This window comes from Macaca thibetana, chromosome X, assembly GCF_024542745.1.
Source record: "Macaca thibetana thibetana isolate TM-01 chromosome X, ASM2454274v1, whole genome shotgun sequence".
NCBI lineage: Eukaryota > Metazoa > Chordata > Mammalia > Primates > Cercopithecidae > Macaca > Macaca thibetana.
This window is the reverse complement of record NC_065598.1, coordinates 41,254,207-41,275,926: the sequence shown is the minus strand read 5'-3', so window position 1 is coordinate 41,275,926 and position 21,720 is coordinate 41,254,207. Positions and strand designations below refer to the sequence as shown.

The following is a 21,720-nucleotide window of genomic DNA, read 5'->3' as shown; positions in this document are numbered from 1 at the left end:
GAAGAGTTGAGCAGGCCGTGCCCCTCTCTCCATGTGATCTTTCATCCTGGGCTTATTTACAATGTGATGGTCTCAGGTTCCAAGAGGCAAAACTGGAAGCTGCAAGGTCTCCTAAGGCCTTATTCAAATGTCATACAATGTCTACCACATTTTATTGGTCAAAGCAAGTCTTAATACCTGCCCAGATTCAACTGGGAAAGTAGACTCCACCTCTGGATGAAAAGAGTGGCCAGGAATTGGGGGCAGTTTTTAACACATTTCTTTAGATGTGCTTGCAACTTTAATGTTCTAACTAGACTTGTTATATTTTCTCCTTGCAGTGCAGTGAATTGGCTCTTTCTTTAGGGATTGCTATAGTATGTGTATCTCAAAGTTCATAGTTTCCTGGGTAATATTCCTAAAAGAAAAGGAAATTCTACTTTGTGAGAGATACCCACTGTGTCCCACTTTGGTCTTGGAGCTATCATGTTGTTTTGGTTGTTTCTTGTATTAAAAGGTATATTCAGTGTGCCATGAATCCAGCTGGGTGCAGTGGCACTTGCCTGTGGTCCCTACTATATGGGGAGCTGAGGCAGGAAAATTGCTTAAGCCCAGGAGTTTGAGGCTACAGTGAACTATGATTGTGACAGTGCACTTCAGCCTAGGTGACAGAGTGGGACTCTGTAAAAAAAAAGTATATGTATATATATAAAATATGCCATTAATCCATGATGTTTCCTTTGTACTTTTTATCTTCTATAAATCCTCTCCCTTTACCTTCTCTTTCCAGAATGTTAATCTAACTTTTCAGTAAAACCAGAAGAAAAGTCTGTTGCTCTTGCTTCCCAATAGCTGGTTTGATACTGAGAACTGGATAAGTTCATTGACATCTTCAATACCAGAGCTTAAAAGGATGTAGAAAGATGATTAGTCTAGCATGGTGGGGTAGCTTTCCCTCCTACCATGCTGGGTTGTACTCATTACTCAAGGTTTCATTATTTTCGGGATCATAAATGTCAAACTACTGGGCCATGAGACTCGCATTCACTTAGTTAGCTGCATCCTCTCCCTACTTGTCACATCTTTTTGGAACTCTGTAGTCAGTCCCCACAAGAGCTGACCCTGTGTGTTCCTGTGTTTTTCAAGTTTCACTAGCCACAAAGGGGAACTGAATATGAACATGCATGCAAACCTCACCAGTTCCCTTTGCAGCCAGCTGAAAGTTGTTTTTCATATAGAGGAAACAGCGTTTTTCTTCTGAATACAAACTGAATTTCCACACAAATATGAAGCATTTCATCTTCTGACAGTTTAGAGGACCCAAGAGAAGAGGGCACCAAATTGTGAGAAAGGCCATTAAAAGAGAAAGTAGGAAAACAAAGAGACAAACTGAATTGGGGAAGAGAGAGGTGCTGCTGAGTACAGGAAAGGAAAAAAGCAGACCACGAGGAGGGGCACCGGGGTGCTAGAAAGTCTCAATACGTAATGGCACACAGGACGAGGCAGGAAATGTAGAAAGGAACTGTCTGCAAAGGGCCTATAATAGCTATGCCAGCAGTATTAATGGAAGGCATTAAGAACTTTTGGTTTAGAAATTTGCTGTTGGACAAAATTTCAAAATATACCACATTTGCGTGATTACTGGGCCTGCCTGAGTTCATGCTATGGAGCCAGGTGTAGATGAAGGTGCCTTGTCCTCACTTCAGAATGCAATATGGTGACCTGTTTGGCATCTCTTATTACATGGAGAAAAACCAAGAATCAGATATGTATTAACATCTCTTCTTTTTTTTCTTTTTTTGAGAAGATCTCTGTCACCCAGGCTTGAGTGCAGTAACATGATCGTAATTCACTGTAGCCTCAAACTCCTGGGCTCAAGTGATCCTCCCACCCCAGTCTCCTGAGTAGCTGGGACTATAGGCACATGCCACCATGCCCAGCTAATTTTTTAATATTTTGTGGAGACTGCTTCGCTATGTTGCCCAGGCTCGTCTGGAACTCCTGAGCTCAAGCAATCCTCCCGCCTCAGCCTCCCAGAATGCTGGGATTACAAGCATGAACCACTGTGCCTGGCCCAACATTTCTTCTACTGGCATCCTGCCAGGTGCCCTCACACTCTCCTCCTTACTTGCTCAAGTTTCAGAGTATGGTTCTGATTAGCATAAAATACAGTGGATCTGTTACCTCTCCTGTCCTGGACATCACTATTATTAGTGAAAGCTGAGGCTAAATAAAATTACTCTTTCTGAGTTACTTCCCCCACCTCACTTGATCCAGATCAACTTCCACTATATATCTTCCTAGTTCTGATGTTTACCCTCAGCTTCTAGCCATTCCATTTTATGTATTTTCTCTGCCTTTCCCTTGGCATTTGGGTATTTGGATACCATATATTGTATGTTTTTACTTGCCAGGTACATTTATTCACTCATTGAGTCCTCATAACAACCCTATGAGTTAGGTACTACTATTATTCCTGTTTTCTCAGTAGAGGAAATAGGGCTTGTCCAATGTTACATTGTAAGTGATGGCAGCAGAAATAACTTAGGCAGCCTGCATCATTCACCCTTTTAACCAGTCTTTTATGCTGCCTTTCAGTTTGTTATTTAATAATGCTTAATATTATTGGGATAAGAAAACCTATTGGATTCAGCCTTACCAGAATTCTTGCCATGGCCTTAACAATGGGATCCTAATAATCCATATACATTGGCCAAGATCAATCCCCTGAACTGTGTTGGATGGGCAATACCAACATTTTTCTAGCACTTTTTTTTCTTCTACTTTTCCCTCATCCCCTAGTGAATGGCCAATTCTTTCTTTAGATATGCTAATGCATTTAATCAGTTCATCTCCTGGTCTAAGAGACTTTCTGTCTCTAAAGTTGTTTTACATATTTCTGCTCAGGTATATGGATTTTGTAGTTGAATTCTTAGAAAACATTTCTATTTTCATGTTCTCAGGGAACATCTGATTTCGACTCCTCTATACTATTTATAACTGAAATACCAAGCTATCTAATTGTAAGATAATTTCATCTGCAAGTTCTTTAGCTTGGTCCTTGAGGAATGCATCAGGGCCAGTGTTTATTTAGATTTATTGATCAGAAAATTTTTTAAGTTTGTTTGTAGTGTCTGACAAAAGAAACCATAAGCAAAGTAAAAGACAAGTGCATAGTGTTAGAAGTTATTTGCAAACTATATAAATAACAAAGGATTTAGAACCCAGAATATGTAAACAACTACTTCAACAATTTTTTAAAAAGAAAAAGGAAAAAAAAGATAAGCAACTCATTAGGGGAAAAGGGAGGGGGAGGGGTATATATATGAATAGGCCATTCATCCAAGAAGAAGCCTGAATGAGCAAAAAGTATATGAAATGATGCTTCATTTCACTAGTAGTCAGGGAAGTGCAAATTAAAACCACAATAAGATACCATTTCACACCTACCAAATTGGCAAAAATTAGTAAATCTGATAAAACCAAGAGTTGGTAAGGATGTGGGTAAACACGAACTCATTTCTGCCTCGTAGTGGGATGGGCATATAAATTGGTAAAATCACTTTGGAAAGCAATTTGTCAAAAATGAGATAAGCTGAAAATGTACATACCCTTACAACCAAGCATTTCTGCTTTTAGGTGTCAGCCATAAACTTCACACATGGGCACTGGGTATACAAAAGACTTCACTTGAGCATGGTTTCAATTAGTGGAAAAAGTGGAAACCACCAAATTGCCCAGTGTATATGGAGAAATGAACTGTTGTTTATTCATGCCGTAAAACACTACATCAGTGAAAATGAATGAACAAGACCTACATGAATCTACATAGATAAACATAATTTGAGTGGAAAGAGTTACAAAGAATGTAATAGTAAGACACCATTTGTGTAAATTTTTAAAAGAAAAAGTGCATATTGTTATGCATATGTATGTTGTAAAAGCACAAAAATATATATCAGAGTGATATACACCAACTTCAGGAAAGAGGTTTCCTCAGGGAAGGATGTGAAGTGAGCTTTAATATATCTAACTTTTTGGATGTTATATATGGGTACAAAAAAACTTTTAAGTAAAACCAAAACGTTAACATCTGTTCAATTGGGGTGATGGGTATTTAGCTGCCTGTTATGTTGTGTTTTTCCATTTTTGTATGTTTGAAATGTTTTATAACCAAAAACTATTTATATGTGAAATTACCAAAAAAGAGTATAAGTGTAACAGTTAACTGTTGCTCCCAAAACACTTGCGTGACTTATTAAAGCAAAAAGAGATTCCATGTATCATCAACACCTGTATCCAAACCATACTTAGAAGGCTTTTCCATCTTCTGATGGTTCTTTATGCATTTTATGGGCCAGAAGCAAAACTAATAAGGGTAGGATGCTCTAATTTGATTCCATTTTTTTTCTTCTATTTAACCTGTGTGAGTTTGTTCTGGATTATCATACATGTTTCAGAGAGAGCTTCCAGAGTATACAAATGTGTGATGATTAGAAGACTAGTCTTAAAGATTGTTTTTTGTTTTTGTTTTGAGACAGAGTCTCACTCTGGTCAGGCAGTGGTGCAATCTCGGCTCACTGCAACCTCCACCTGCCAGGTTCAAGCACTTCTCCTGCCTCAGCCTTCTCAGTAGCTAGGACTACAGGTGCGTGCCACCACACCCAGCTAATTTTTGTATTTTTAGTAGAGACGGGGTTTCACCATGCTGGCCAGGATGATGGCGATCTCTTGACCTCGTGATCCGCCCGCGTTGGCCTCCCAAAGTGCTGGGATTACAGACGTGAGCCACCGCACCCAACAAAGATTTTGTTTTTTTGACATCACACAATTTTGATGAGTGATAAGCAGAGATTTTTGCCCCCAATACATATTAATGGCAATTTATGTTTTTTAAAATAAAAGACATCTCAGCAATCACCATTGTGCTTGGACAGAATTAAACAAAAGTGAAAAGCATTAGCAGAGACAATGTCAGTAGAATGGAAGTCTACCAACTTGCATCCCTACATATGTAAAATACAGTTGCTGCTTACATCACAATGCCATGGAGATTAACTAATGATAATGCATGGGAAGCACCTAGAACAGTGAAGGGTGCATAAATAAACAAATGTTACTTTACTTCCTAATCCCTTGCATGTGAACTTGAAGTGGGGAAATAAAAGGAAAAATAGAAGTTTCGAACAAACTTACTACCTCCTTTCCAGTTCTGTGCTCACTGTTACCATCCCCAACCAGCTCTCCAAGTCTTCATCTGGAAACGTGGACTGAACTGAGGCACTATGGCAGCCACTCAGCTGGGCCATGTAGCTATGACAGAGGACACTACATCATCCAACGTGGAAATGCCCCATAGTTTATCTCTTGTCTGAGTTTACTTAATTCAGATTATATTCTGAGTTTAAAATCTTTTCTTCCGATTAAAAATACCCCTACAAGTGTCTTTACGAGGGAACTTTGTTTGTTGGTGGCTGAAATAAAAGACTCTCCAGTAAATGTTATATCTGTTGTGAATATTTTTCCTACTTTGTACTTTTGCTTCAGTTTTTATGGTTTGGGACAAATAATCTACATTTTTAAGTCAAAGCTATGAATTTTTCCCTATAGTTATTTCTATTATTTTGTTTAAAAGTTCTTTCCCATCTACAGATGAGTTAGTCATTTTTTGATCTTTTATGGTCTCATTATTTACACTTAATTCTTGGGTGTGCTTATAAATTTTTGGGTATGATAAAAGGTAAGGCTGTAAATTGGCCTTTTATTTTAAATAGGCACAGCACTATTATTTATTAATCCATCCCTTCCTTCCTGATGCTTTTTGTGATGTTTCCTTTATTTGCAGTGATTTTCTCTGAGGGAGGAGAATGTATGGGGGTCACCTGAGCTTTGCATAAATACACTTAACCCCACCTTTTTTTTTTTTTGAGACAGAGTCTCACTCTGTCACCCAGGCTGGAGTGCAGTGGTGCGATCTCAGTGTGGCACGTTGGCTCACGCCTGTAATCCCAGCACTTTGGAAGGCAAAGGCGGGCGGATTACCTGAGGTCAGGAGTTCCAGACCAGCCTGGCCAACATGGCAAAACCCTGTCTCTACTAAAAATACAAAAATTAGCCAGGCTTGGTGGCACGCACCTGTAATCCCAGCTACTCCAAAGACTGAGGCAGGAGAATTGCTTGAACCCAGGAGGCAGAGATTGCAGTGAGCTGAGATTGCATCACTACACTCCAACCTGAGTGACAGAGTGAGACCCTGTCTAAAAAAAAAAAAAAAAGTCATATACCCATTTTGTACTTTTCTCATATATCATCATATCATCTAGGATCTGCTTAGACATGTGTATTCGGTTCCACAGATTTATCCTTGTGTCTGCTCCCCACTGTTATCCTTACTGAAGGATAAGAATATATTTTAATATCTGATAAAGTATTATATTTTGAAAACATAAAAAATAATTAGCCCATTAACACGTTGCTGCAGCATCCAGGCTGCTTGTTGAGAGAACTCTTCTCATATTGCTTTTCTCTTGTGGGATAACTTTCAGTAAGGCTTTTGTTCAAATAGTTATATTACCTATGCTTTTATGTCAGCAGGAATAAATAATCCATTTTTTAAAGTTGAAAATAAAACTGTACTGGAAGAGAATTGTCTTTTTCTACTGACCTAATCTTAGAAATTCAACCACCATCAAACCTGGCTCTAAAACTAACAGCAATATTAATATTAACTAATAACAACACTGAGATCTCACTCTGACAGCCAGACAATTCATTTTACCGGTGTTTGGTTTTGCATATATGAGATGTTATTTAGAAACCTGTTCTGAAGGTCTTTGCAAGGTAAAGATATGTATATACTTCTGAATTTCCTTTTTCTGTATGCTTCTAAAACTAAACCTTGGGTTAGGAGAGGTAGGAACTGTTTCCTGCTTGCAAATACTAATGGCTCAGTAAGAAATAAAAGATTGTATGTCATAAGTAGCCTTAACTTTGGTAAGTCAATAGCATATTTTTTCTAAAAATTTAGAAACCTTCTCAGGATTCAAGTTACTCTAAGGCATGTTATCAGATTTTTCTCAGTAAGCAATCTGTTATAAATAGATTGATTTATATCAAAATGTATTTTATTGCAAATAATATAGCAAGAATTAATTGAGTATACTTTAAAACTTTCTTAAGAATGCCATTGTGCAGAGCTTTATAGTAATCATCTTATCTAGTATAATGAGACAGCTTCTAGAACTATGAGTGTATTTATATTCATTTTAATGTTCCTTAAAAGTGATAATAATTGATAATATAATTTCACCAAACTGTATACAATGAGATATGTAAGATGTTTACCAGTAATGTAAAATAAAATTTTAAATTTGAGGACATGAAGGAAAGTAGAAGTTTTCATAACTTAAAACCATACAAACAGAAATGCTAAATTTCATTTAGATGGTATGTGTTAACATTGTCAGGGCAAAGTAATTAATTTTGTCACCTTTTTCTGACCCTCTAATTTTTCTGCAAATTTCAGTATTTATCCTTAAATATTACTTATTTTTAAAATATACTTTTGCTTTGACTTATTCTTTATTCAATTAATTATGGGCACTTATTGAAATTAGTTAACTGGCCTGGCGCAATGGCTCATGCCTGTAATCCCAGCACTTTGGGAGGCCGAGGTGGGTGGATCACCTGAGGTCAGGAGTTCGAGACCAGCCTGGCCAACATGATGAAACCCCATCCCTACTAAAAATATAAAACTTAGCCAGGCATGGTGGTGGGTGCCTGTAATCCTAGCTACCCAGAAGGCTGAAGCAGGAGAATCACTTGAACCTGGGAGGCATAGGTTGCAGTGAGCTAAGATCATGCCACTGTACTCCAACCTAGGCAACAGAGCGAGACTCCATCTCAAAAAATATATCTACATATAGTTAACTGAGCACTGTATACAAGACAAATCTCATTAAAATAAACTCAGTTCTGATCAAAATCTTCATGCTCATTCAGATTGATTTCTCAGCCAATGGCCTACCTTCAGTTTTAAGAAGTATTCTGACTATAAAAAATTTTCATACACCATGATAGAAACTTTCAGATGAGTCCTTGGAGTTTGTTCTAAGAGGCTTTTACATATTCAGTCAATAACATTCAGGTTCTGTGTATGACCAAAGAACTGGACAAATGTTGGCCAAACTTTCAAGAATGTTTGCCTAATGACACCCCCTAGATTGCAACTGTATGGTGTTCTATACAGCTATATTCAAATGGACCAGGATAAAAGCTAATTACACCCAACTTTTTTTCTTGTAAGCACTCCTTCCTTCCCTTTCTCCCTATCTTATTCATCTGTTCATTCTTGTTAATTATTCAACAAATGTATATTGATCTCCTATAGCCAAGAAATGTACTAAGCTCCAGGGAGGCAATGACAAACAAGACTAAGACCCCTTTCTTTTAGAGCTTACTGTCCTGTTATTTTTTAATGTGCATGAAAATTACAGAGTTTGCTCTTTTTAATTCTAATTTACAGATTTGATTGTTGTAAAGTATTTCAAATACCCAGGAATTTACCAAAAATAATATAATCACGTACCTGCTACCTAGATTTCAGACATTAACATTTTGCCATATTTGCTTCAAATTTCTCCAGATATAACCATTAACTTTAAGTTGGTATATATCTTGTATATATTACCATACATATTTTGTATCTTTATTGTATATGTATTGATCCATAAGAATGTGGTATTGTTTTCTACCAGGCGTGGTGGCTTACGCTGGTAGTCCCAGCACTTTGGGAGGCTGAGGTGAGTGGATCACCCTGAGGTCAGGAGTTCGATACCAGCCTGGCCAACATGATGAAACCCCGTCTCTACTAAAAATACAAAAAATTAGCCCGGCGTGGTGGCGGGCACCTGTAGTCCCAGCTACTCAGGGGGCTGAGACAGGAGAATTGCTTGAACCTGGGAGGTGGAGGTTGTAGTGAGCCAAGATCGCGCCACTGCACTCCAGCCTGGGCAGTAAGAGCAAAACTCTGTCTCAAAAAAAAAAAAAAAAGAATGTGGTATTGTTTTATGTTTTTATATTTTACGTTAATGATTTCATGCAGTACATACCCTTTTGCAATTTTGCGGGGTTTTTTTACTCAACATTATATATGAGATATACTCGTGTTGATACATGTGAATGTAGTTCATTTCATTGCAGTGCTATATCATATTCCATTTTGTAAGTAAACCAGTTCACTTCTCCATGCCTTTGCTGATATATACTTATTTCCAATTGTTTCATATTATGAATGGTAGTTCACTGAGCATCATTACATGTTTCTTGTGTACATATCTGAGTGATTCCGTAAGATGTATACCTTGTAGATGACTTGCTGGATCACAGAATAGGCATGTTCAATGTTACTGTATCAAAGTGTGTCTGAAATGACCCTATTGTTTATAAACCTGTTTTAAGTAAGGTGTGGTTTTTAAGACCTATTGCTAGGCTTTTGAATCGTTAGCTTATCTGTTAATTTTTACTGTACAGTATTTAAATTCTTTCCCTTTTTATCTAAGCAGTGATAGATAGTGGGTGATCTCATTTTTTAATTAGGATTTTATTATCTTCTCATCTATTATAGAGATTTAGGCATAAATGAACACAGTGGCAAATTATACAAGATTTTAAAATGATAAGTGAACATATATTTTCTGACACATTGTCAGTTCCCAAATCATTTACTTTTAAACACACTTTAAATTAGTATCAAGTGCTTGATTTTAATAACTACTTTAGTGACATGAGAAACGATGGCACTTTAATTATTTTGCTGTTAAAGTCATAAATTTCACTAACTTCATAATCTATGTTAAGAGTATTAGCTTAAAAATGTATTTTGAAAAGATTTTACATAGAGATTTAAAAGATAGTACCTTGAAATGGTTTACAGTTAAGCAAATGAAATATCACAGTTACAAGCACAGCTTTGAGATCTGACTTTTGTAAATGCTAGAACTTTGTTTCCTAATTTTTTTAGTTCTTCAAAGAATTAAGAGGCTGTATTATATAATTCATTTTAGTATGTTTACCTCAGGTACTTTTAGAACTAGAGTGTATTTTTGCTGCCACAGATGTATCATGCAGGGAGTATCCTGGTTTAAATTCTGAAGTGCTTTCACTCCTACTTGGTTCACCTTGAAATCGTCTAAAAAGAAGTTGGCACATTATTTTGCGAATGTTACTGGACATCAGGAAATACATGACTGGATCTAAGCAACTATTGAAAGATGAGAGAACCAGCATGATCTCATTGGTTTTGTGAACAATTTCTTTCCAGTAGCAAGACGATACATTTAGCTGTGAAGAAATGTAGATGAATCGAAAGGCATGATAGGGAACAAAACATATAGTAAAAATGATAAGTACAATAAAGGAGTTCCGGGCTGTAGTGGCATATTTACCAGAATTAGGAAATTTTGACCTCCTTTTAGAAATCCTCAATAGATTCTTCCCAATCTTAATATATGAAAGGATTATTAGTAAGAAAATTAGCCAGAACATTACCACAAGAATGAAGTTAAAAATGGCTTCTCCTTTTGCATTATGCTTATCTCTATAATGGAAACACATTGTGGAATTATGCCCCCCTTTCTTAAGTGTTAAAATAATCATAGTTAGGAATCCACCAAGAGCAAGCATCCATACTATACAACAGACATAAATACTTTGTTTGGTTGTTATTGCCTTCCGTTGCTGTATAGACCGATTAATTTTTATATAGCGATCCAAACTGATGAATCCAAGCAAAATAATGCTAATGTACATGTTCATATAAAATAGTGTTCCCACAACCTTGCACAGAATCACACCTAGTGTCCACTTGTTTTGGTTAATGTGATACATTATTCGGAAAGGGAGGCAGAAGATGAGTAGGAGGTCTGCAATGACTACATTAAGTAGATAAATTTGAATGGAATTTCTTTTGCGGTGAATACCCAGAAATACATAGAGGGCGATTATGTTCCCAACCAGTCCCACAATGAAAATAACAGAGTAAGATGTTGTTAACACAGTAGATAGTAATTTTTCATCCATGGGACAGGTAGTAACATTTGGTGTTCCTGAGAAGTTTTGTGGCGGTTGGTCGCTATGACTGGTTATAAAGCGCATTCTGTGGGAGGAGTAAGGCCAGCTGCTGACTGAAGTTGTCATCATTGTTATGGTGTGACTTCTCATTGTCTTCTGTGGAGATCAAAAAGTGAAAGTGCTAAATGACATATTCCTCATGTGTAGTTCTCATGTCTTCAGATTTTTCCTACAACAGAATGCCAAACATTGAGTCATTTGCTATTTTAATAATAGTTACTTTAACTAAAAGTATAAATAATAGGCTGGGCCTCCCAGCACACGCCTATGGTCCTAGCTACTCGGGAGGCTACAGCAGGAGGATTGCTTGAATCCAGTAGTTCAAGGCTGTAGTGAGCTATAATTGTGCCACTGTACTCCAGCCTGGCAACAGAACAAGACCCCATCTCTTTAAAAAAAAAAAAAAAAAAAAAGACAGAGTAAGTAATAAATGATTTATTTTCAGACATTGTGAGAAACTTTACTTTTATCCTACTTCATCTAGTAACATTATTGTATCATTAAACAAGCAGCACATAGTGTGGTATCTCATAGAGTTTCATGCTCTAACCTTTCCTGTGGCTATGGCCTACATTCAAAGTCTGTTTCATGTATTATATTAAAACAACCCAATTTATGAAATCATCTTCTCTTAGGGAAGTTCTTATGGGAATAGAGATGCTAGTGAAGAGAAATGACAGCTCATATTTCTCTTTTTTCTTTTTTTTTGAGACGGAGTCTCGCTCTGTCACCCAGGCTGGAGTGCAGTGGCCAGATCTCAGCTTACTGCAAGCTCCGCCTCCCGGGTTTACGCCATTCTCCTGCCTCAGCCTCCCCAGTAGCCGGGACTACAGGCGCCCGCCACCGCGCCCGGCTAGTTTTTTGTATTTTTTAGTAGAGACGGGGTTTCACCGTGTTAGCCAGGCTGGTCTCGATCTCCTGACCTCGTGATCCGCCCGTCTTGGCCTCCCAAGGTGCTGGGATTACAGGCTTGAGCCACCGTGCCCGGCCGACAGCTCATATTTCTCAAAGATGAGCATCCGTTTCTCTAAAGGTATGTACAACCATAAGAGAGCTGGGCCCACTGCTGGCCCTGCCCAGCTTCAGAACCACTTCCTGCCTTGACTTTTTCCCTCGTATGTGGCATTCATTCATTTTGACATGTATTGCTACATGGCGTGTGACTTACTGTGGCGGTCTCATTCTATAAGTGGGAATAAAGAAGAGGATCCTAAATTTCTTTTCAGCCTGAGACCAAGGTAGGGATCTTAGGGCATGCAATTAACATAATAGACTAAGAGAACACAGCACCTGCAAGGTTACACAGACTCTTGTATCAGTGGACAGGAGAAAAAAGTAACCAAACAAAACCAAGTCAGCTGGCAGCTGCTGGTTAGCCACTCCTAACCTAGAAGCATAGAGTGATAACGTAGATGGGAAACAGCATGTGCAATCTAAGATTTTGAAAGTAACCTGACCAGCCGGGGGCGGTGGCTCAAGCCTGTAATCCCAGCACTTTGGGAGGCCGAGACGTGCGGATCACGAGGTCAGGAGATCGAGACCATCCTGACTAACACAGTGAAACCCCGTCTCTACTAAAAAATACAAAAAACTAGCCGGGCGAGGTGGCGGGCGCCTATAGTCCCAGCCACTCGGGAGGCTGAGGCAGGAGAATGGCATAAACCCGGGAGGCGGAGCTTGCAGTGAGCTGAGATCCGGCCACTGCACTCCAGCCTGGGCGACAGAGTAAGACTCCGTCTCAAAAAAAAAAAAAAAAAAAAAGAAAGTAACCTGACCAAAGCTTAAATGTGCCCTGGGTTCAATAATTTGAGACTTGCTAGAACCTTCGAAGAGATGGTGTTTGAATTCTACTTGTTTGTGGCAGCAGAGAATATTTGCAAAGCTACTTATTATTGGCCCAATGACTGCTGTGAAGAGCTTAGTCTAAGAGCTGGTCACAACAAGTAAAGAAAGCGTTTCTGGAGGTCTCATCACATTTCTCTCTTAGAGTGACTGCCCTATTTCTCTACAGCAGCCACTTAGCAGGGTTAACATAAAGATGCCCAGAGCAAGGTTTTCAAAATCAGACCCAACTAACTTGTGACCAAGGGCAAATAACTTAATCTTTTCTATGCCTTAGTTTTCTCATTTGTGAAAATGAAAAATGCATAAGAAGAACTTAATCCTGGCACATAGTGATTGCTTAATAAAAGTTAGCTTTAATAAACACCTCTTGATTAATCTCATTTTAGTAAATATCTCACACTTGGCTAAGTACTGTGTGGGAAAGGAAGGTGAATAAGACAGAGACCCTATTAGTAAACATTTTGGAGAGGTGGACATTCAAACCCTGACTGCTACCATGTAAAGTGGATTTGAATTACATAAATTAAGTCCCTGATTTGATCTTATACACAGAGAAAAATAGCCTTTCTTAAAGCTCTACCCATAATTTGATTAAAAACAAAGCATTTTTGTAGAGGGTAACATTAAGGTTTAAAATGTTGTAAAGTTGGGGAGCATTGATTCCACAGAAGAGGAACTGGCTGGTGAAGAGGAAGTTATGTAATCCCTGGTAAGAGCCTGTTTCCAGAATTCAGGAAGGTGGAGGGAGAAAGGAAGGGAGCAGGGAAGGACTGGGTCTAGTCTGTCATGTCTCAACTTCAGGAAGACAAATTTCAGAAAGTTTATAGAAAGATATAGGCGTGTTTCTTGTGATCTTAGATTCTGGTTTTTTTGTTTGTTTGATTTGATTTGTTTTGTTTTGTTTTGTTTTGTTTTGTTTTTGAGACAGAGTTTTGCTCTTGTCACCCAGGCTAGAGTGCAATGGCGCGATCTCAGCTCACTGCAACCTCTGCCTCCTGGGTTCAAGCGATTCTCCTGCCTCAGCCTCCCTAGTAGCTGGGATTACAGGCGCCCACCACCATGCCCGGCTAATTTTCGTATTTTTAGTAGAGATGGGGTTTCACCATGTTGGCCAGGCTGGTCTTGAACTCCTGACCTCAGGTGATCCTCCCGCTTTGGCCTCCCAAAGTGCTGGGATTATAGGTGTAAGCCACCATGCCCAGCCTGTGATCTAAGATTCTAAAAGGAAAGGGCAATCTAGAAAGAATGTCAGGCTGCCAAAAATGAAACTAATAATGCAACCTGCATTACCAGGAAATGGGTGTCTGTAGAGGGACCACCTATATTGTGTGGTTATCTAGGGAGGTCTCATAGGTTCAGGGAATTGAGGCACAGGAAGTGATGTGATTTTGAGAGCTCAAGTAGCTGAAATGACATGAAAACTCACCTGTAAGTAGTTATTTTGGATTTTTTTCTTCTCTCATGCTAGATTTTAAGTTCCATTAGGATTAAGAACCAAATCAATTTTGTTTGGCTCTCTGTACCTAATGCTTAGCACAATAAATAATACTAAATCAAAGAGGGAATTTATTAGAAATACATATGAAGCTCTACATGTGGATATTAAAAGCAGCTTTACAAGTACAGGAAGAGCTTTAGCTGCATTAACAAACACAATTGCAATTGCTCTATCAGTAGCGTAGTGTGGTGGCAACGAAAAACCCATCTTTTATTGAATTCCTAGATATGTGGTGTCTGAAATGAAAATTGTTACTACTAAACTGCTTCCATCCCAAGCTGGTAGGATCTCCCCTTTAATGTAGTGTTTGATCCACAGCAGTACACTTAGAAAAGGCCATGGACAAAATGGAGAGAAGAACTCAAATCATGTCATAGAAGCAAATTGAAGGAAATAGGCACCTTACCTTGAAGATGAGAATGCTTTACAAAGCCATAGAGAAAAGGGTTTCACTTTGTTATATGTGTCTTTGCAAAGCAAAACAAGAACCAATGATAGAAATTGCAGAGACAGATGTTGCCTCCTTTTAAGGAAATCATTTTTTTCTAATGAAATGATCTCTCTTGGGAGGCAATATAAGGATCTTACCACTGGAGATTTTTGAGACTACCACCAATTGGAGTCTTTGTAGAAGGGATTATCAGTGGTTCTCAATCCTGGCTACATATTAGAATCCTCTTGAGGGCTTTTTAAAGATACCAGTGCTTGGCTCCTTCCCCAGATACTCTGATTTAATTGGTCTGGAATGGGTTTCAGGCACTGGTTTCCTTTAAAAGCTCCTCAGGGGATTTTAATGTGCAGTCAGAATTGAACCCTTAAGCTAGATGGCCAAACCATTAACTAATATTTATTTAGTACTTTCTGTGTACCAGACATTGTGTTAAACCCATTTATGTTACTTCCTTTGCATAATCCTTGCAATACTCTATGAGGTAGGTATCACAAAAGAGGTAACGAAAGATCAAGAGGTTGACCAGGTACAGTGGCTCACGCCTGTAATCCCAACACTTTGGGAGGCTGAGGCTGGAGGATCACTTAAGACCAGGAGTTCAAGACCAGCCTGCCAGCCAAGGCAACATAGCAAGAACCTGTCTCTAAAATAAAAAAAAAAGGAAGAAAGAAAGAAAGTTCAAGAGGTTATGATCTTTACTCTTGGCCACACAACTCTTTTTTTTTTTTTTTAGATGGAGTCTCACTCTGTCACCCAGGCTGGAGTTCAAATGGCATGGTCTCAGCTCACTGCAACCTCCGCCTCCTGGGTTCAAGCAATTCTCCTGCCTCAGCCTCCCAAGTAGCTGGGACTACAGGCATGTGCCACCACACCCAGCTAATTTTTGTATTTTTAGTAGAGACGGAGTTTCACTGTGTTGGCCAGGCTGGTCTTGAACTCCTGACCTCATGATCCACCCGCCTCTGCCTCCTAAAGTGCTGGGATTACAGGCATGAGCCACCGCACCTGGCAAGCCACACAATTCTTAAATGACAGTGCCCAAGGTGGGACTCAGATCTGACTTTTAGAGCCCATGATGCTTTTCACCAAACCTCACTCCTTTTCACATAAGATCAGCATTTTCTTGATTAATATTGAGTTCTATCAGCAGTATTTTGGCATGATTCCTTTAACATACACTTTAACAATTTTAAGAACAGATTATGCCATCTGGCTTTACTTCTTTACAAAGGGTGTTAATCTTCTTATTTGCTATGTCCATTATTATAAGGAAGTAAATCTAGAGTTTACAGAATCACAAATCATTCATCAGAATGATTGCCACTACCCGCAAAGCATATCTTTTTAAACTTACTTCTAGACCCGATAGCCATAATCAGGATGTCTCCAGAAAGCTGTTAGCACAAAGCACATATCCTGAAACCATTTGCCTCAGCTCTAATCTGCAAGTAAAATAAGTAATAGTTGGATGGTCTGTCAGTAAGCGTTTCTGGTTTTGCTTTAGTCTTCAGTTTAAAGAGAATGAAGCAAAGCCAATGCATTTGTTTACATTATAATAGTGGCCATCATTTACAACCATGTTTTAGACAGCTTGCATACAATTATTGATTCACAAATTGACAGCTGGGCACCATGGTTCATGCCTGTGATCCCAGCACTTTGGGAGGCTGAAGCAGGAGGATCACTTGAGTTCAAGAGTTCTAGACCAGCCTGGGCAAGATGGTGAAACCCTGTCTCTACAAAAAATATAAAAATTAGCTGGGTATGGTGACGTGTGCCTGTAGTCCCAGCTACTCCCAGCTACTCAAGAGCCTGAGGTGGGAGGATCGCTTGAGCCTGGGAAGCAGAGGTTGCAGTGATCCAAGATCACTCCACTGTGCTTCAGCCTGGGTGACAGAGTAAGACCTTGTCTCAAAAAAATAAGAAAAGAATATTAAAAAAAAAAAATTGGCTGGGCACAGTGGCTCATTCCTGTAATTCCAGCACTTTGGGAGGCCGAGGCAGGCAAATCACTGGAGGCCAGGAATTCAAGACCAGCCTGGCCAACATAGCGAAACCCCGCCTCTACTAACAATACCAAAAAAAAAAAAATTAGCAGGGCGTGGTGGCACGCACCTGTAGTCCCAGCTACTCCGCAGGCTAAGGCTGGAGAATTGCTTGAACCCGGGAGACAGAGGCTGCGGTGAGCTGTGCATGCCACTGCACTCTAGCCTGGGCAACAGAACGAGAGTCTGTCTCAAAAAAAAAAATTTTTTTTAATTAAAAATCACAATTAGATTCTGTTTTAAACTTGGTGACTGGTTTTTTTTTTCTCCTTTGAAGTTGGTTCGTACATTACAATGTCATTCACTATATAAGGCTATTTATTGATACTTTTAAATTTACTTGTTTGATATGTTAAGAATTGCTTGTGAAGATAAGAAACAAACCACTGTGTTTACATAGGGGATTAATTTCCCAGTGGACATTGCTTGTGACCCATGTGCTATATTGAAGTGGTCACAATAGTTTTGTAATAGTGGATAATGTTTTTTAAATGTTGTTATGTGGCAAATCCTATTCACAAGTTCAAAAACATAGTTTAGCGCATTGTACCCTCGCACCACCACCTACTCCTGCAGTTTTTTTTTCAACTGGCTCATGTAGGAGTACTGGACCCAGAGGGCAGGACCCAACAGATTCCACTGTGACTCCAGATGAGCAGAAGCTTTTAAAATGCATTTTGGGTATGTTTGCGAAAATATCACATTGCTATGTTGAAATACATACCTATTTGGTAATAGTCGCAACCTTTCACCGTTTTTAGTTTGACTTGATAATGACTGAATCTATTCAGGGCATGCTTCAAAATTGCATTAACTGCTGTATACAAAATGAAAATTGAAAACATATTACTTTAGAAATAATACTATTAGTAATGTGTTAGGTTTTGTTACAAATTTAACTGTGTCCATAAAAAACACATTTTTAAAAATTATTATTTGAACTAAAGCATATTTTGCTTTCTCTCTTATCTAATATTCACCTTATTTACTTCTGAAACACCAAACTTAAATGTTATATGGTTTGGTAAAACTATAAAGTAGTAATAATATAATAAAGAAAAGACAGTAATAGAAAATAGGGAGACAGCATAACTTAATAAAGTCAATAAGTTATAATATATAATACATTAGAAATAAAATGTATTGCATATGAAAATAACTTTTAATTCATGCAAGTAGATGTGCAAATCTTGATGGCAGTATCCAAATGCAGTATCAACAATGTGACTATATTGACAGTAGGAGCTTAAATACCTTGAATGTCTTAAAGTACTTAAAATAACTAAAAAGGCAGTCTCATTTGAAATCAAGGCAGAGGCGTCATTCAAGCAATTTACTCAGTAGTTCTAAAAGCAAAGAACTGCTGACATTACAGTAGCCTTATCACCATGAATCACGTTTCACTTTGAATGTTCAGATAATCAAATTTTAGCTGAAATAAAGGTTCATTTATAGAGCTGAAATCAATACTCACAGTTCAGGTTCGCCTGAAGTAAAAGGAGCTGAACCCTAAGCTTCCCTAGACACTGAGACTCGTCTTGGTTGTGTCAGCTGGGCTCTTCCATCCGGTCGTGGTGCAATTGGTTGGGGTTCTCTTCTTTTTTATGTTCACATGTGGTGGCAGGGTTTTTTTTTTCCCCTTCTTTTTTTTGTTTCTTTTTTCATTATGACAACTCTCAGATTCCTTTTGAAAATATTAAAAAGCCCTGCCACCATGGAACAACTTTAAGCTCAAGCAACACTGAACTTTAGGAAATTATTTATATCTTTTTTATAAATACCTTCCAACTTGATAACTGTGGAAAGTTTCCCTCCCCCACCCAAAATTTAAAAGCTTTATAAATTCTAAGCAGAAATATGTATTTTCTATTTTTTGTAAGAAATGATACATAATATGCTATATGGACTTTCAAAGCACAAGCACTGAATTTCTATTTCTTTTTGGATTTGTTTTATAAATTAAGTTATTCAGATAAAGTGGCATTCCTTTATTGAATTATAATAACATTAGTGATGAATTATTTTACTCTTTTTTAAGTTTTACTTCATTTGTACATTATTTTAGCATATTTCCATGTATTCCTTTAAGACCTTTGCTAAAACAGTCTTGTGTTATTAGGACTAGATGAGATTTCTAATGGTGGTCTCCCCTTTTTATCACTATGATAAACTCTCCAAGCAAATTAAAACATCACCTGTATTTTAAGCAAAATAATGATGGGATTCTGCAGTTTTGGTTTTGATGCTAGTCCAAAATTTAACCACTATCTGTCCATCTATGTAACTGCTGGCCGTGCAGTTTAGTGTTATTTCCCTTTTTTTGTTGCCATTTGAAATGAAGAAGAGTTAGTTTTCATTCTCCCCATAAGTGTTGTCCTGCGGCTTTGTTTACACTAAATATTTGACTCATTGGGCTGTATCTAACATTCTAATTATTTCTGGGTACACTCTTCTGAACATTATATTCTCCAGAGCTTTTTGTTTGTTGTAAATATGATATATGGGACAGGATATTTTTAAATTGCTAGAATAAAAATGTTTTGTAGCTCTTACTTCCCCTCAGAACCTCTGAGAAGGAAGGTGGTTACTGTATTGGTCTGGCAGGATTTTCTTTTATTGTGGTACAATATGTAACGTTAGATTTACCATCTTAACCTTTTTTTTTTTTTGAGACGGAGTTTCGCTCTTGTCGCCCAGGCTGGAGTACAGTGGCACGATCTCAGCTCACTGCAACCTCTGCCTCCTAGGTTCCAGCTATTCTTCTGCCTCAGCCTCCTGAGTAGCTGGGATTACAGACATGCACCACCATCCCTGGCTAATTTTTGTATTTTTAATAGAGACGGGGTTTTGCCATGTTGGTCAGGCTAGTCTCGAACTCCTGACCTCAAATGATCCACCCACATCAGCCTCCCAAAGTGCTGTGATTACAGGCATGAGCCATCGTGCCCAGCCCCATCTTAACCATTTTTAAGTGTACAATTCAATAGTGTTAAGTATATTCACATTGTTGTGCAACAGTTTCTAGAAGTTTTTCGTCTTGCACAACTAAAACCCTTTGCCACTAAACTATTTCTCTCCTCTTCCACTGCCCTTACAATCATGATTTGTGTTTCATTGATTTTGACTATTTTGGATACTTCATATGAGTGGAATCACACAGTATTTGTCCTTTTGTGACAGGTTTATTTCACTTAGTGTCATATCCTCGAGGTTCATCTGTGTTGCAGCATGTTACAGGATTTCCTTCTTTTATCAAACTGCATTATATTCCACTGTATATGCACCACATTTTCCTTATGCATTCATCTGTTGATGGAGTTTTTGGTTGCTTCCACCTCTTGACTAATGTGAATAATGCTGCAGTGAGCATGAGTATGCATATATCTCTTCAAGATCCTATCAGGAATTTTTTAATGACTAAATAGGCATTTACCTATGTGCATTCTATTTCATATAATCTAGTATGAATATATTTTTTTCTATATTATTTTCCTACACCTAAGCCAACCCTTTTCAAAATACTAATTGTTTTAATCTTCAGTTTCCTCATATTGTGACCACATTTTCTCCTCAATGTGAGTCAACACAGCTACCACCAAATTTGAGTATAATCTTTTTCTAGCTATTTCTTTATATATGCTTTTTCCTGTTCATTCTGGATTTTCTGGTTTGTCTCTGTGTTCTTAGCTCATTTTCGATATGTCCTTTTCCCTTCACGCTTCCTCTTTCTCTTGTTGAGATTGTAAGGTATTTATTTATATAAAGATAGAAGTAGAAAAGAATAAATGTATACGCTTGTTTGGTGCCATCTATTACTGATATCACCGTTCTCTTTAAATCCCAACCCCGGTTAAATTCAGCTCACCACCTACTCCAGGCCTGAACCTTGCCATCTAAAATGAAGACTGCTGGATACAAACATTCAATGATGCTGATTGGTCTCGCTTCAAATTCATGACTACAAACCTCAAGTGGGCCCCTGGGCTGCCAACAATCCTGGTGTATTTCCTTAGTCCAGTGGTTCTCAAAACAGGTCCCAAACGAGTTGCATCAACATCACTCAGAAGCTTGTTAGAAATGTATGTTCTTAGCTGGGCATGGTGGCGCACGCCTGTAGTTCCAGCTATTTGGGAGGCTGAGATGGGAGGAGTACTTGAGCCTAAGAGTTTGAGTCTAGCCTGGGCAACATAGCAAAACCTTGTCCCTAAAAAAAAAAAAAAGAAAAGAAAAAAAAAAAAAGGCTGAGTGTAGTGGCTCATGCCTATAATCCCAGCACTTTGGGAGGCCAAGGTGGGCAGATCACCTCAGGTCAGGAGTTCAAGACCAGCCTGACCAACATGGTGCAACCCCGTCTCTACTAAAAATACAAAAATTAGCCGGGTGTGGCGGCACGCGCCTGTAATCCCAGTTACTCAGGAGGCTGAGGCAGGAGAATCGCTTGAACCTGGGAGGCAGAAGTTGCAGTGAGCTGAGATCGCACTGTTGCACACCAGCCTGGGTGACAGATCGAGACTCCATCTCAAAAAAAAAAAAAAGAAAAAAATGCATATTCCTGACCTCATCCCAGACCTGTGAGCCAGAAATTCTGGGGATGGGGCTCAGCAACCTGTGTGATTCTGATGCTAAGGTTTGAGGACCACTGTTTAATCAGTTCATTCTCCTATTCCTTGAAAATACTTTTTCACACCTGTACTCTTCTCAGACTGCCAGGAACCCCCCTCCTTCCTCACTCCCACCTGGTGACCGCTTTTTATTTCACCAAGAAAATAGAA

At 38.5% G+C, this 21,720-nt stretch overlaps 2 protein-coding genes across 13 annotated transcripts in view; one reads left to right on the top strand and one right to left on the bottom strand.

The window, feature by feature from the left end:
* The window catches only part of CASK (calcium/calmodulin dependent serine protein kinase), a 405,070-nt gene that overhangs the window by 219,327 nt on the left and 164,023 nt on the right, over positions 1 to 21,720 (top strand). The gene's annotated exons all lie outside the window — the stretch shown is intronic.
* GPR34 (G protein-coupled receptor 34) lies at positions 9,560 to 18,530 on the bottom strand. 3 transcript variants are annotated; one of them, XM_050776191.1, is made up of 3 exons: positions 18,423 to 18,530; positions 17,673 to 17,765; positions 9,560 to 11,278 (listed from the first exon to the last, which is right to left on the bottom strand). In XM_050776191.1, the coding sequence occupies exon 3, from the start codon at positions 11,197 to 11,199 to the stop codon at positions 10,054 to 10,056; it is 1,146 nt and encodes a 381-aa protein (XP_050632148.1). In that variant the 5' UTR covers positions 11,200 to 11,278; positions 17,673 to 17,765; positions 18,423 to 18,530; the 3' UTR covers positions 9,560 to 10,053. The 3 variants fall into 3 exon arrangements, with proteins under 3 accessions (XP_050632148.1, XP_050632149.1, XP_050632150.1); XM_050776192.1 differs by having other exon boundaries at positions 17,673 to 17,762; positions 18,423 to 18,524; XM_050776193.1 differs by lacking the exons at positions 17,673 to 17,765; positions 18,423 to 18,530 and adding an exon at positions 16,258 to 16,360.